Source organism: Pseudomassariella vexata (genome assembly GCF_002105095.1).
Source record: "Pseudomassariella vexata strain CBS 129021 chromosome Unknown BCR38scaffold_13, whole genome shotgun sequence".
Lineage (NCBI taxonomy): Eukaryota > Fungi > Ascomycota > Sordariomycetes > Amphisphaeriales > Pseudomassariaceae > Pseudomassariella > Pseudomassariella vexata.
This window is the reverse complement of record NW_024467968.1, coordinates 438,881-455,258: the sequence shown is the minus strand read 5'-3', so window position 1 is coordinate 455,258 and position 16,378 is coordinate 438,881. Positions and strand designations below refer to the sequence as shown.

At 47.3% G+C, this 16,378-nt stretch overlaps 2 protein-coding genes across 2 annotated transcripts; one reads left to right on the top strand and one right to left on the bottom strand.

Moving 5' to 3' along the window:
- Positions 1–757: 757 nt before the first annotated feature.
- BCR38DRAFT_59418 (zinc knuckle-domain-containing protein) lies at positions 758–1,923 on the top strand. Its single transcript, XM_040865508.1, has 3 exons — positions 758–914; positions 974–1,109; positions 1,160–1,923. The coding sequence occupies exons 1-3, from the start codon at positions 848–850 to the stop codon at positions 1,830–1,832; spliced, it is 876 nt and encodes a 291-aa protein (XP_040712142.1). The 5' UTR covers positions 758–847; the 3' UTR covers positions 1,833–1,923.
- A 6,452-nt stretch (positions 1,924–8,375) lies between these two features.
- On the bottom strand, positions 8,376–9,868 carry BCR38DRAFT_351183 (glycoside hydrolase; the record flags this gene model as incomplete). The annotated part of the gene is made up of 3 exons (XM_040856626.1): positions 8,376–8,957; positions 9,058–9,621; positions 9,695–9,868. Coding segments are annotated over 3 exons (1,320 nt in total), but the record flags the coding sequence as incomplete, so codon positions are not given.
- Between the last annotated feature and the right edge of the window lie 6,510 nt (positions 9,869–16,378).

Genomic DNA, 16,378 nt, shown 5'->3' with positions numbered 1-16,378 from the left:
TGCTGGATGCGCGGCTATCGGTGATACGAATATTGCAGCCGCCGACTTTGTCAGGCGCACACTGTCGCTGTGCGGCGTAGGGAAAGGCTGATCTGGCGACGAGGTTCGAGGTGCAGGTGAGGTGAGGCGGGTGAAGTGAGGCAGGCAAGGTGAGCTTCGGATTGAGTTCGGGGATTGGGTGAGGGTAGCGTAGCCTAGGTCGAGTAACGGTCAGAGAAGTGCCATGCTCGTCCCGAGATACCCTATTCGCAACAATGACGAGGCTTGGTGACAAATGCGTGCGAGCGGGATCAAGACAAGAGGAGATGCGGTACGCCGTGCAATGCACTTTTGCGGCATAAGATGTGAGAACTGAAAGACTTGGATGGATTGACGTACAGTACGGAGTCGAAATCGATCCAAAAAAAAGGTTCAAGGGTTCCAAGGCTTTCAAGTCAGATTTCTCGCTTGCGACCAGTCTCAGCACGGTCAACTGCCAGGCCAGGCATAGAAACGCCTAGCACTTCTAGAGGGGGCGTTAGTAAAGTAATTTAGCGCCGCAACCACCTGTGCTTGTCTGCCGGCAGGAGCCGAGTCGGTGGGCTGTTGGAGGAGGTTGACGAGAGCTGGGAGAGAAGTGGGGCTCAGCTCTTGAAGCAAAATCAAATTGTTTGCATTGTGCCCCATGATGTCTGGAAGCTCAGGTAACAAAGGTTTTAAGAGCCGAGCCTAGTGTTTGTTTAATACCGTTTAGTCGCATACTTACTACTAACCGAACTTTGCGGATCATCATCCAAGCCTCAAGTCAACCTCAACTCTTGCTAAACAGCTTCATCGCCTTCATCGTAAGTCGATTTATCACATCACCATGTATCGTCGAGGTCCTTCTAAGGCTACGCCGGCAAACGTACAATGCCAAAAATGCCTCAAACGAGATAAGTCACCGTTGGGCTTGCTCCCAATATAAAACTTCCCGGGCTAACTCACTCAGCACGACACTACTCATATGAGTGCAAAGCCAGCGCTCAGGAAAGACCATATATCCCGAGACCATCTCGGACTCAACAACTTCTCAATCCAAAGCTTATACCGAAGTTAGCAAGCGACACACCTGATGCTCTGTCGAGCAAGTAAGTTGACTCGCCCAGATTTGCAACCGCAGTCACTGACCTGCAAACAGAAAGGGTGTTGCCGATGAGGAGCTAGCTAAACTTGAGGCTGAGAGGGCCAGAAAGCGCGAGTTGGAGCGCGCTGACGAGGACTCCGACGATGGAAAGGCTCCAGCGCGGCAGGTTCTTAAGAGGCGTAGAGCGGCGTCTTTCGACTCTGTGTCCACCATTTCCACAGGCAGATCACCTTCACCGCCTCCAGCTCGGAAAGCTCCTAGCAGCTCGCCGTTACCCTCCCGGAGGAGTGAATCGCGCAGCCCGCCACCGCTGGGGCGAGCAGAGTCGTACGATTCAGTCAATGACGATGAGCGGCCGACTCGGCCTCAATCCTCGAAGCCGCGCCAGTTGAGCCCGCCAATAAATCGTCGTTCCAGGTCTAGATCACTTTCTGATGATTTCTCACCTGCAAGACAAGAAGATCGCCCCAGGCTTTCCAGAAGGGACTCTCCAAGCAGATCACTTCCGCGAAGGCAACAGCGACGATTCCGCTCTAGATCATCACGTGGTCATCGCCAACCACCCAGAAGCCCAAGCCCAAGAGTATCGGCCAGAGGATCACGAGGTCGCGATATCGAAGACAACAAACCAAGTGCACCACCCCCAAGGCGGGAGCCACGTGAACGCAGCCTCAGTCCATTCTCCAGGCGCTTAGCGTTGACACAAGCGATGAACACAGGCCGGTAGTTGGATTTTGAGATTGAGCCCAGTCACACAGCGTTTTCTGGGTGCCCTTGGCCTTGTGTTGCACCACCTCAAGTGCAGGTGGCCAAGAAAATCAGGATAATAATAACCAGCTTAGTCAAATTTCCTAGCTAAGAACTATAACATAAACATGTACTTTGCAGGTGCATAGCAACCAATGCCAACTAGGCTCGTTCCGAGTGTGAGGACATTCGTTCTGTACCTTGACACACTCTATGATTTTGAACAGACCCTATGCTCATGACACCTCTGGGGCGCGTGCACAGCATCAGTGGTTCGGAGGCAACATTTGCAAAGCCAACAAACAACTACAGAACATGGTTGGCTACGATATCGCCGATGTGGCCGGCGTACCTCAGAAATACAGTAACACTACATATCTCGTTAACTCTTATCTAAGCATAAAAGTACAATGTCTTTGTTATCTTATGGAAGCCGATGCCCGTGGCCCATCAGTGAAAGACACTTGGGGGTCCAATTCCTCAAGTTTGATAGCTGTCATGGAGCCTGAAGGTATTATTCAGGACTCTTAGCTATCACTCCTCTAATGCCCAACATTACTCACTCAAGAACCCCATACTTTCCAGGGAGCTCTTTTCAGCTCAGTACCATAGACATATTTTCTTGCCTATACTTCAGCTTAACACAAAATGTTTGGCAATTGTAGTCAGACTGGTTTAATCTTAGAAAGCATCACACTAATCACAATGCTGATGGTCAGACCTGATCTCATAAGTACATTATCATTATAAGAATCCCTCTCCAAACTAACAGTTCCGCCGCACCCTTAGAACAAAATGAACACAAGTACAGCCTTGCCTTAAAAAGCTTTGTGCTCTAAGATGTTCCTAAACTAACCAAACTGACGACTTGGAAAACCAGATGTGAAACAGATAACACGCAGCGCCTTGCGAAATTCTGGACCGCGAATAGCCCCCTTGTCCCCATCCACCCATTTTCACACCTTTTTCGGCTTTCTTTACGGCCCCTAACACATATATTCCAAACGCACAATAAGCGCATAGGGTTTACTTCCATGGGCAATCATGCTTTCTCTATCTGCGCTTGTCGTGGGTTTGGAATATATGGGTCGGTACTGGCCGTAAAGGAAAGCGAAAATGGCACGGAAATATGTAGATATAGAGAAGAGTTTCGGGTATTTTCTTTAGATCTTGTCACAATGGTCATGAGCGAGGTGTGGCATAAGCCATTCCTATCTTGGACTATTGGGTTGTTGGACCTCAGTGCCATGTCGTTGGAGTCAAGTGGCACTTGTCAGATCAGTATTACTCCGGGTGTTGTACTGTGCAGGCTATCATTGGAAGAGGTATGCCGGGGTTGTTGCAGTTGGCCTCCAAGCCTTGGTATCGGTTTTTTTGCTGTTGCAGTTGAGCCCTGTCAGCTTTGTGGTGCCTCCTGGGGTCTTCGGCTTGGATTGATTTGCGGGTAGGTTTCTATACTGACAGCAGCGGTATCCTTCCCTATACAGCCTGAGAGTCAAGGAGAGCCTGCTCCATTCGAGTTACCGGAAAACTTCGTCTGTTCTGTTACTCTGCGTGGTCAGCTATTGCGAGAGCATAATCCATGCTAAGCCGGCATTACATAACCTACTTTATATGTTCACTTGCTATTGTACGGAACTTTTAACTAAAACAGTGAAATGAAGCAAGAAGGCTCAGACACATGACATACCTACTAGACTGGCTTGGACGGTCCCAAGATCTGCGAGCAGTTACGAGCTTGTGTCAAGCATAGACCAGTCTGGGAACTCAGGCCATCATGTGAAACAAATACGAAGTTAACCTAACTTCGGCCTCGAAGTACGAGAATCTCAGAACTTTCGAAATTGGAGAACACAGGGATGTACTGATCACCACGACTTGCGGAGGGACGGCCCGCAATATAAACATAACCAAGCCTGTGGGAAACTTTCTGGTTGCAAGCTTGCGTATACAGTTAATGCACAGGTTTCCCCCATTTGGGCCACAGGTAATGTGCCAGAGCATGCGTCTTACAATAACCAGCGAGTCACCAAAGCCGAATGCACGCAACTACCGCCCTGCATAAGCTGTCAAACAGTCAGCTGTCGGCCCAAGCTCAGAAGCCACTGGTAATCCAGTTCCTCGGAAATTTTGAAGACTCGGCAGAGAATACCTTCAAGATGTTCGTTTCTGGATTCAACAAAAAGTCACAGATGACATGTTACTTGACGGCCTGAGAACCGACCAATCCAGGAAAGGTACGTACTCCAAGATAAAATCGAATAACGATTGATAGCAGCACTCGCAAACGTTCTCTATAGTTCGCCCATCGCAGACAGCTGCATCTTCCGTTGGGTATCTGACCTCAAACATGTCAACAGTGCAATAAACGGATAATATTCAAATGACCAGAGCCGAGTCGAAATTAATGGTACTCTGTATGGAAAACAACCTCCTGCGGGTCATCTCGCACAACCACCAATCAACGATATGGGCAAGATAAGACATACATCACAGGCCAGGGTACAGAAGCGACATTAGGCTTGCAATATAAAAGTCGTACAGATACAACCATCCATGTCTTGACGATGTGGGGCGACTGTAGTACCATGTTCGCTTTTTGGTTCAACACCGTCATAATCAGTTGCTTGACAGCCTATACGGATAACCAGCCCAAAGAGCCTCTTTTCCTCCAGGGTATTGAATGGACGATGGCCGGTGTGCTTGAATAACTTCTCACTGGGTCTTCACTTTCCTAGGCTTCTGTACTTTACTTTTTTTTTTCAATCAACTCACACTGGCAGAAGATTAAGCTTAAACGTGCGAACTCCAACGCGTCAACCTTTATTTAAAAAGGTCGTTTACAGGCAAAAGAAGTTGTGGGATGTACCATGAGAAACACTCAAGGAGCTGCATTCCGTTACTTAAATGCGTAAGGGGCATTGTACCAAGGTCGTCCAGGAATTCGGTAGCACTATTGGCAGGACCTAAGCCCATCCTCTGATCTAATACCTCCAATCCCATCACGGCCCTACATTTTACGGTTGACAAATTCTTCAACTAGGAGAGCTTCGACGTGGGCCGATTCGTCTTCTTCCACGAGTACTACTAGCCAGAAATGGAACTCTAAAAACTCCCCTATAATTTGCATAACAACCCGCCGCCCCAGGGGTGCTTACTTCTCGGAAATGTTCATGCGAATATCCTGAGTACTTAGTTTTTATTGCAGTTGAATATTTCCTGGCAGCTATGTGTTCTTCGAAAATGCGTTGTAGACTAGAGATAATACTTGGCTTGGCCCTTAAATATTCTTTGTTACCCTAACTCCAGCGATACTAATGACACAAGAATACACGAAACCTAGAACTCTAGAGAATAACCACAGATCTGGCTGTACAACCTAAAGTTCTCAGCTACCTGAATAGCATGGTTTTCATCTCGATTTGATGTGGCTGTCATCGATGAATTCGTAAAAAAATGCTAACGTACCCCACGGTCCAATTGAACACTTCTTAAGACCTCGTACAATAAGACATAAGTCAATTCAACTATAACGTAAAAAAATAATTAAAACTACTCGGAACTATCTTCTTCAGATATCTCTTTACTATTCTGACAAGTACGCATATTATGACCGGGCTCTCCGCACGTCCTACAGCGTTGCTGAAGTATCTCTGGCCTCCTCGTACGACTACGACTCCAGCGCGATTTATTATCTAACTCTCCGTTAACTAGCTTCTGAGACTGTAAATCTTCTCCAGCTTGTATACGAAGTGATCCTCCATACTGTAAACGTTTTTTTCTCGTATAACGCCGCCGGCTAAGTATCTCATTTGCCTTTCGAAGCGCGGCGTTCTCACCCTCTAAAAGAGCAAGCCGGTGCATAACCTGCGTCGTACCCTTCGCAAACTGGTCAAGTGCAGTAAGTGTAGCTGTCGGAGAGCTATTTTGATGCCGTATAACTCGGTTTTTCACGTATTTGGTCTGGGATTGTGCCTCAATTGGGTTATTTGGGGTCTTCGACTCCCAGATAATAGGAAGGCCAGACGAGGTACCCGGAGGTGTTGGAGTATGTAACTTCACATCTAACTGTGAAATCACATATTCCGGATCGTACGGTACGAGTCCTGCCCCTCGGAAACCTCCTTGGATATTTGATATCGTAAAAGTTGCCTGAAACGCTTTTAAGAACGCGGAGAGGAAGTCCTCCTTCGAGATATGGGTAATATGTGCCCGCATAAGATCCTCAATTTCTTTACCGTACGCTCTTTTCAGTGCACGAAAACAGCCGATATCGAGAGGTTGGAGCTTATGCGACGAATGAGCAGGCATACAGAGTGTGATAATAGAGTTCTCTTTACAGTAGAGCTCGAAAGCGGTCGAGTGGTGGCTCTCGTGGCCGTCGAGAATTAAGAGGCGATAAACACCTTTCGTACGAAGCTTTGTATGTTGGTCGAAATGTCGAATCCAGTCCTCGCCGCTTTCATTTGTAGTCCAGCCATTTTTCGTAACCGCGATAACCCAATCCTTTGGTAGTAGGCTATTTTCGTACCACGAAGATAGGTGAGTTTTACCAGCAAAGATGATATACGGAGGGATAGTATAGCCGTCCGATCCGACGCCCTGGATAACTGTAACCCATTCCCTATTCCCTTGCTGTACTGCTCTAGGTCTTCCACGTCGACCAGAGGTCGTTACAACTATCTCGGATGAGATTTGACCCATAAGAAACCCAGTCTCGTCAAAATTATAGATATCCTCCTCTTGAATTCCATACTTATTAATTGTATTCCATACGAGATAAAACCACGCGCGGTACGCGTCGGGATCTTCGAAGAGGACTCTCTGGTAGTCGATTTTTCGATTAAAACGCGTCCGGAGGTCTGGTTGTCGTCGTACGAAGCTCGAAGCCCAGTTAATACCGACGCGTCCTGCGTCGCGTTGGTGGAGTAGTCGATTTGCCATATCTTCAACACCACTTATTCGAGGAGGAAATGATCGTGAATCTAGGTCGACTATGTAGTGTACGATCGCGTCTTCTTCGGAATAGGTAAGCTTTTGCGTTGGTGATCGTATATCCTGTCGTGAAGTACCGCCGCGATATCGGTGACGTAAGGTTGTATGAGGGACATTATAGATCCGTGCTACGGATCGTACGCTTAGTTTGGGGTTATTTTGAAGCGCTTGAAGCGCTAATTGAATATCGCTTTCTTCCCAATTACGTGCCATTGTAGAAGGTGGAAAATAAGGGATAAAACCTAGGTTGTACGGAAATGCGCGAAAGTGTTCAATTGGACCGTGGGGTACGTTAGTACTTCATTTATATACAACTAGACAACCAGTAGGTATAAAACCAAGATAAATATGCACTGAAGCTCAGAAGCTAAATTTTCTAAATACATCTTGGTGTCTTCATTACGCACCCCGATCTTGTATTCTTGCGGAGTGATTCCGGCTCACTGTCTACCCTTCATTACTGCTGACCTCACTATCTTCTTCTTCAACAACCACAACACTAGCCCTTGAGCTTCAGGGATTTATATTATATTCTCAGGGATTGGCTATACAGCCGCCACTGCTTCTCCAATGTCCGTAAGCCGCCTATTCGGGTTCGGGATGACCTTACGCTTCGTACCCCTTTTTAGCCGGGCTATTTCCTCCAGCAAGGAGGTATTCTTTGCTTTTCAGCGGCTGATTCGATCTCCTTATTCTCTATACCATTAGCGGCATTTAAAATAAGGGCTTTAATGTTAGACTCTGGTTTCTAGCCATATTACGGATTTGACGACTTATGGTAGGTGTGCTATTAGGGCCTCTACGTTAGGAATGGCTGCCCGTAACCAACTGCCCCATATATACCAAAAGATCTAACAATTTGAGCACTTCGCGCTCGAATCTGGGCTTATCCAGTCTTTTATTATGTGCATTCCCTTGCACTTTAGGTCAGAGGTTGTGCCCGGCTATATAGCCTTATCCTACTAGATTGCTAGGTGTGAAAGGGCTTAAACAACGTAAAACAGGCTAATTACCGGTCGTATTCTGACCGGATTTTATAATCTCTTTAGTGGTAGCCTTACATACTTCAGAATAGACTCTGATAAAATTAGTTTTATCTACAGGGGCCGAATCGGATAAGTACTTGAATTTTAACTTAGGTATAGTACGCACGCTTAAGGATACCAAAGGGCCTATTATCTACTAGTTATAAGATATAGGAGCTCACTGCCTTAACAAGCCGTAGGCATCTATAAGGCAGAATGATAAGCGAGATTTTTTGAATAACCTCCCCCCGGGTCTTCCTCCCCTCTCCCCTCTCCCTGCCCTTCTTATACCATAGGTTACAGCGTCACACATATTTACATATCTTTATCTCGAAGACTTGTCTTAATTCGCTTTTGTTCATTTTTTCTCTAGGTGAGGTTGTTAGAACAGATATCACTGTATAAGACGTATATGCGATTCACAAAAACAACCAATATGTCTCCATTGGTTTCTAAATGAACATCATATGTACACTGGCTCAGTTCTACAAATCTTTAGCTAGTTAGTCTCGCCAAAAACTCATCCAACCAAATACGACCGCCACCGAAATCAACAACACCACCGTTAGAATGGCTGCCCCGGCCCGATCCGCCGCTGTGATATCTCTATATTGCGTACGTTGCGGCAGACTCGATCCAGCGCCCGAATCCCCCTTACTCGTGCCGCCTGTACTATTCGTAACGGGCACTGCATCGGGCGTGACGAGCAAGCTCAGGAGCGCGCCAAGCACATCCATCTGCTGCACAGCCCCTGCTTGGTCGAAACCGTCGGGGTCAAAGACACCTGTCTCCCACCTGAAGCCGCATTGACGCTGGTTGTTACCTCCTGTGCACTGGGCGACGGCGGCCTCGGTTGAGGTGCGCAGCACGGGGAGGATCTTGGGGGCCGTGTAGGTGGCCAGGATGGTGGTCGAGGCGAGCCAGCGATGCAGGTAGCCCTTGAAGGACTTCATGTCGACCGTACACGATTTACCGCGCTCGCAGTCGAATTCGACGGCTGTTCCGTTGGGGAAGAAGGCTGTAAGGGTGCGGTTGAGTAGGAGGTCGATGCGGGATTTCCAGAGTTCTTGTGCCGAGCCTTCGGTCTATCGGGGGGTTAGTCTTGATGGTTAAACTGACTTCTCAAGCAGATTCACTGTAAAAAATGCGTTTGGCCCCAGCGGGGGGTGGGGGGGAAGGACTTACCATGTTGTACAAAAATGCGGCGCCCTGAATGAGTACAGCAGCATTGTACGAGAACTGAAACTGGTTGATGTCTCTACAGTCCTTGGGCTCATGAGCACCGTCATAGACATTCCCTTGGTCATCGATGTACCCATGACTTGTCAACCAGTCCCACGTATCTCCAGCCACCTCAGCGTAGGTTCCGTTGTCAGTGTAGCGGGCCAGGCGGGCTCCAATGTTGAAGTACGCGGCGTTGGCGATGGTGTTTACATAATCCCAGCCAGTATTGAAACTGAACACTTGCCACCGCAGTCCGTCTTTACAGTTTTCTGTAGCGACACGCCGCTCCGGAAGGGTCTGCTCGTTGAACACAGCTTGCGCCAAGGCCAGCCAGTCGAGCCCCGAATCCTCCGGCGGGTTGGTGAAGCGCGACTCGACAGCTATGAGGGCGGCGAAAGCCCAGAAGGCCTGGTCGTCGTTACCCATGGACGCGGTCCAATTTAATGGCATGAAGTCCTTGTCATCGCCTACTTGGTGTGTCATGGCCTCCATGATAATGTCATCGTATTTCGTGTCACCTGTATACTATCATGGCAGGATTATTAGTCTCCTTTGATGTCATAATCCAAGCTCTGCAAACAGTGATGCCGCTGCTTACCAGACGATAGTCGAGAAGGGTCCCCCAAAGGGCACCTCCGATCCACCAGTAGTAGGGCCCGTCAGGTGGTGGGCCGGGGAGAATGCCGGGTACGTTGCCGGGTTCGTCCCCATGGTAGAATGTGAGCAAGTCCTCGGCCACCTGAGAGGCTGCTTGCTTGATAGAGGCTGTGGTATTTAGTTAATTATGGGCTTGAAGAAGTCATGATGGTATGCACCTTTGTCATCTAAGTCGACCTCGAGTCGTCCCAACACCGTGCTGATCATGAGGATAAGCAGTAGTAGGAGCCGCTCCATCGCATATGATGCGGTTTGACGGCACGCAAAAGTGGGTGGAAAGAGGTGCAGTACGACAAGAAGAATTCCTGCTGCCGCTTTCAAAACAATCTTGACCCCGAATGATCAGAATCGGGCTCGGCAATTATGGCTGAACAACTCAGAATCCAACAGCTGACCGACTCTCCGGTAGTTTTTTGATGAGAAGAATGCTCTTCGCAGGGGCAAAAGGGCGGTAATGACGGTAGGGCAATTGAGCAGACACAACCTAGAATGAAACAGACCAAGTGCGACAGTAACGTAAAAACAGGCGAGATGAAAATTCGCGTTAGGAAAGGGGACAAGTCTAATGATGGAGACAAGCTGACTAAATCAATCAGTCTGTCAGCAAATCTGTTGGCAAACTGGCATTTACAGGTGCAGGTGTCTCGTCTATTGCTCGTGTCTGATGCGGCACAGCTTTTGGAAGGCGCGGACGGGATGCTTCGCATGCGGTTGGGACTGCCGTTGTAGAACGATCTGCAGGTAGCCCGTCAGCTTGGTGTCAGAAAAGGGTGACACGCGCCAATTTTGGGTAGGTCTGCTTCACGACAAGCAATGCAATTCGATGCACTGTTAATAGTAACGGTCTCTGCATCCTGGGTCCCTTTTCCATACCTAGATAACGAGTTGGCAAACGCCGAGCCGTTATCCCGGACACTCCAACACCCTGTTCAAGCCCAGCATGTGAGCGAGCCTCTCCCGTATTGTTTGCCTCGTATATCTTAAGCAGGCACTTACTAATAAGACGCGCTTTGCTGCGCCTCTATCTGTGTTACGAAAACTTGGGTTAAAGGGCTTGGCACAGCAGAAGGATTGTATACCCAGATCCTCATGAGCCTAAATAGGCTTCGGCGGGCACACAGGAATCAAAACCTCGAGGCATCAGAGACTGGAATTTGCAATGGCAGTAAAATATCTTCATTACTTGCTGACGTATTGCATTTCTATGGGGTCAAGTGTCTTCCGCCGAAGGGTATACCCTATCGACCACATGAGCTGTGTGCAAGTCGAACATGAATATGACTTCATTATACAACGGCGGTGACTGCTACTCTTTCCCTCAAGCAGTGACTCTCCTCAAGGTGTTTCCAATGATCCCACCTATCGCAACCGCAAGTATAGATCAAGAGAAATCCGCCAATATTTCCTCGTAGTGGCAATAATTCCAAATTCGAGTAGACACTGAACCTCGCGGCTTCTAAGCCGCATGTCGAATCTCTGCAAGATACTACTTTTTGCAAATTGTGTGTTTTGTGGCCTCATTCACTTGTGTCCACGAGGTGCTGGCTGGGCCATGTAAGCATACCCAAGGCGTTTAAGTAATGCGGTATAATCAGGCTTTTGAGGTGATAGGTTCAGTGGCGGTCTAGTAGACCAAGAAAAAAGACTTGTATCATAAAATGGACAAGACCAATGATAAAGATGTACGACAAGGATAAACCAAGCTATAATGGCTTATTGAGACACAACAAGAAAACGAACGCAAAACGTATTTCGCAACCCGTTACACTTATCGACAAATCGCTATGCTCTCTCCTGCGAAGGACTGAAGGCATCTTCCGGAAATGAGTACAGAAATTGATCAAAAATATTGGAATTCCTTCCGAACACAAGATAAACCAAGCAGGTAATACGTATCTCGGACAAGTACGCGCATTGCAGATAGACTGGACATGTCGTTCTTCGAGAATCTCATCGCCGGAGCCAGGAGCTGTACCTCAGAACACCAAATTCGAGTAAAAAATGCAGCTCCCTGAGAAAAATTATCCAAGAGATATAAAACCCCCATCTCTTCTACCTTATATACTTAGTTTTTCGGAGTCTATCTTACACTTATCTATCTAGTATCAGACAGATATCTCAGACTAGCTTTGGTATTACTAGCATCAAACTCCAACAAACCTCTGCCAAAATCCCAGTTGTTAATATGCGCTTCACCCTCACACTCCTCAACACCTTCTGCGCCGTCGCTCTCGCGGTCCCTTCCGGTGATGACCCGTTGTTGGCCATGCTTGAGCCGAGATGCATTGCTCGCGGAAGTACGTCATTTTTGTATCCTTTGGTGAGGAAATAATATGAATAACATGACTACTGATCAGATGAGTGATGGAATCGTCGCGATTGCTGCAGCGGCGTGTGTATCGAGAATCATGGTTGTGGCTGTTTGACATGCCTCTAGGCAGCCCGTGTGGTATACGTGCTGCACTTCTGGACTGCCTTGTAGCCCTATTGACGGTTATATGAAATTTCTAAATCACGGGACTTCCAATATGGAAAATTGGTCTGGCACAGGCATATCTTGTGGATTTTCGGAGAGGGAACGGACAGGGGGGCACGTGAGCGATATGAAATGCATAAAGGCGCCGATGTCAGGACCTCTCACGAATAGGCAGAGGAAATGACCAACACTCGTTCTAACGAAGGAGGGGGCAGAAACCAGGGTTCTCAGGATTAGGAAACACTCCCTAAATATTTCAACGCGAGTTTTTTTCCTGGTAAAGAAAGCACTCCCGGACACCATGACTTGATGCGATATGGCCAATAAATCAGGTGCATAGAGTAGGTAATTAGGTTGGACCGTTAATATCTGAGTTTCTGTAATTTCTCTGACTCGAGGCAATACTTTCTTTTATATGCCTTACTCTAGCTAAACTACTGCGCCTGTCCTTACTATATCTCTTTCTACATACGCACAGCTATAGCAAAGCTATTTCTAGGACTTAGAAGGATAAAGTAGTAGAATTGTGAGATTTACGCTAGCGATTTCAAGCCGGATACTTGGGAATAACCAAAAGTGTTGACAATATAGGCACGAGGGTTGTATTGGTGACGATGATCGGACTAAGTCTCGAAGGCTGCAGCTACGGAAGGGCTATCTATGGGCAATTGACCCAAGTGCTGCACTCAGCACACAGGCGGTATGTCTAGGGCACGCAACACAAAGTATGGATACTGGAGACAGAAAGGGGCTTATGTCAAGGCTATGGTTATGGGGCCAAGCCTTCGCAATCGGCCTGAAGGCCTCAACAAGTGATTAGGTTCGTAATGGCTTGTTAGATGGCCTATACGACCACTCCATAATAATTTGGTCCTCAAGGTCGCATGTACAGTCTGTCTAACCATAGGTAGTCCATATCGTAGAATCAATTAAGCTGTCATTCATTCATTCATTTCTAATAGCTTATCGATTAGCTATACTAGTGGGTAACCGTGTCTATAATTATATGACATAGTTAGGGATTAGAAATCTCTTGTCAGAGGTAATACCTACGCAGCCACCACTACTTATTTCCAGACCAACAACACTAGCCTAGCTTTCTTTCCTCACCACAATACATCACTTCTATTGTGTGTCCCTCAACAGGTTATGAGCCCTCACGCTCACGCGCATCACGAATAATTGCATTTCTGAAGCATTATTCGTCATCATCATCATCATTTCGATCATTTGCACAATTTTCGGCATCTGATTCGACCTTTATTTCGCGAAGTTGGCCTTCGAAGGTCCGCTCCGGTAGGTGCACGAATCTGCTGCAACCTGCAGCAGCGCGGTCACTCTCCAACTTCACGGCTTGATCACAACAACAGCATTGAGAATAGTGACTGCACGAGCCTAAATCATTGATTCTGGCCTTGCAGCTCATCACTACACACTTTCCTCGGATTCGTTGATTTCTGCAGTTTTTCCACTTTGTTGGAAGGAACGCGTATCCGACGTCATTACCTTGAAGTGGGTCACGAAAAAAACTTCGTGCCTGCCTCAAGCTTCAACACTACTTAACATCACACAAAATTGCGTCCATCTGATAACGCAGTGACTTCACGATCGCATCATGGCGACCGAAGCATCTGTACGGCTGGCGCCAATTCTTCAGCTGGAAGGCGAGAAGAACCTCAAACTCTGGCAAGTGCAAGTAACTCAACATGCCGAATACTTTGGCCTCGAAGCCTTCCTCGATGGCACATCAACAGCACCACATGAAAGCGCGCCTTCTGAAGAGAAACTCAGATACAAGCAAAAGCAGATCCACGCTATGTCATTGCTTACTTCAAGCATCGTCAAGGTTCATGAAAAGCTGGAATCAGCAGGATGGGACATGCTTACTGAAAAAGATCCCTCTGTTCTCTACAGTTTGATTCTCAGAACCATTCCCAAAGAGTCCGAGAACAATGTACCAGCAATTTTCTATGAGCTCGTCGGCCTTATGAAAAGTCCTGAAGGCCAGAAGCTCGAGAAATGGTCATCTCGACTCAACTATCTTATCAATCGTCTCACTGCCCTACAATGTGGCATGTCCGACAAAGCTCTGACACTGATCGCGCTCAAAGCATTTCAACAACGTTATCCCTTGGTTCATGGTTTTCTTACCAGATCTTTCGAAGAGGGTAATTTGACGTGGAAGAAAATGCAAGAAGAGATCACTCGCAAGGCAAATGAAGAAGCACACAACCCCGAGATCATGTTACAGATCAAAAATAACCAAGGTAATTCAACTCTAGGCTCACAGGCAAATAAAGAGAAGGAAAAGACAAACGACAACCAAGACAAGAAATGCAAGACAGAACACTGCAATACTTGCAAACGCAAACATCCAACCACTTGGCCTCTCTGTAACTATTGCAAGTTGCACCACACCGGCGACTGTTTTCGACAATTCCCAGAAAAGGCATCTGAACAATGGCGCAAACGTAATATGCCAGACTGGAAGCCTTCATCGAATGAAAATGCCTCAAAAGACGCACTTGATGTCAATACGAATCTTGGCCAACTTTGTCTTCAACCAGATTCAGTAGCGAAGCGTCCAACCAATCTGGATCTCTTCGGCAATCTAATGTGTTTGCCAGCCAACACAATCTCAACTGATGGTGATGGAACAGATTACCTGACTCGTGACAGCTTCATCAATGACTCTGGTGCTGGAGGACACGTAGTCAATGATTTGAAGTGGTTTACCTCACTACGTCAACTTCCTGAACCAATCTACATGGACACAGCTAATGGTGGCGTTGCTACTGCCACAGCTGTTGGCACCATTAAGATTCATCCTCAAAGAACTGATAGTAAACAGGTTAATTGGACTATCGGTAGTGTTCTCTATAACGAATCTTCCCCAGTTAACATCATCAGCCCTGGCTTACTGAGGGAAGATGGCATCATTGAAGATGGACATACATCAACTCTTCGCATTCGGGAATCGAATGTTGAACTTGGTAAGATCAACTGGCTCAAAAACGTGAAGGTTATTCCTCTCGTCTGCAAGCCAACAGCTCCCGCAGAGCACCTTCCACTCTTCTCAGCAACAATTGATATACAATTGATGCACGAGCGACTTATGCATGCGAACTACAAGACAGTCAAAAAGGCCTGCGAAGCCGCTGGTCTAAAAGTCACAAAACCAATCAAACCCTGCGAGACTTGTATGCTCTCGAAAGCAAAACAAATCATCCACAGAGATCCGGCTATTCAACCGAGTAGACCACTTGAGATCATCTATTTCGACACTATTCATCATCAACCGCTAGGCCTTACTGGCTGGCGTTACAGCGTTCACTTTACAGATGGGTTTACTGACATGCAGTGGACTCGCTTCACTCGCAAATTGGGTGATATACATGCGGAGATCATTGCCTTCGTTACTCAGGTCGAGCTTCAAACTGGTCTGAAAGTCCAAATATTCCACTCGGATAATGGCAAGGAATTTCTTGGCGATGCAAAGCAAATGGACACATTCGTCACCAAGAAGGGCATTCAATGGCATCGATCTCCTGCTAACACTCACGAACCAAATGGAAGAGCAGAGCGCTCAGTCCAGACTCTCATCACACCAGCTCGTAGCGGCATCATCGGCGGTAACTTGCCCAAGTTTCTCTGGCCGTGGGCTGAAGAGACAGCGGATACGATACATAATCTCCTACCAAATGGAAAAGACAGCCTGTCACCTCGCCAGCGTCTTGGATTCTATCTCAACATGACAGCACAGGTCATTAATGGCAATATTTCCAATCTCATCAAATACGGAGCTATAGCTTATGTCCACAAGAAAACACCAGCTGATCTTGCCAAAGCTGACAAGGTGGAGCACAGGGCATGGAAGGGCAAGCTCGTCGGCTATGCTGACCTTCGTACCAAACTCTACAAGATCTGGGTTCCCGAGAAGCACCGCATGATGCGAGTGCGTGACGTTCGTTTTGCGGAGACTTTGGATGATACGCAACAAGATCACGACGCTGACGCTGACTTCATCGTTGAATTCGAAGATGAGAATGCTGACGTTGAATTTTCTGATCTGATAGCTAACCCCGTTGACTACGGAGTCGTCACGCACACAATAACCCAACCATCTACTTTTCCATCCTCTCAACCGGC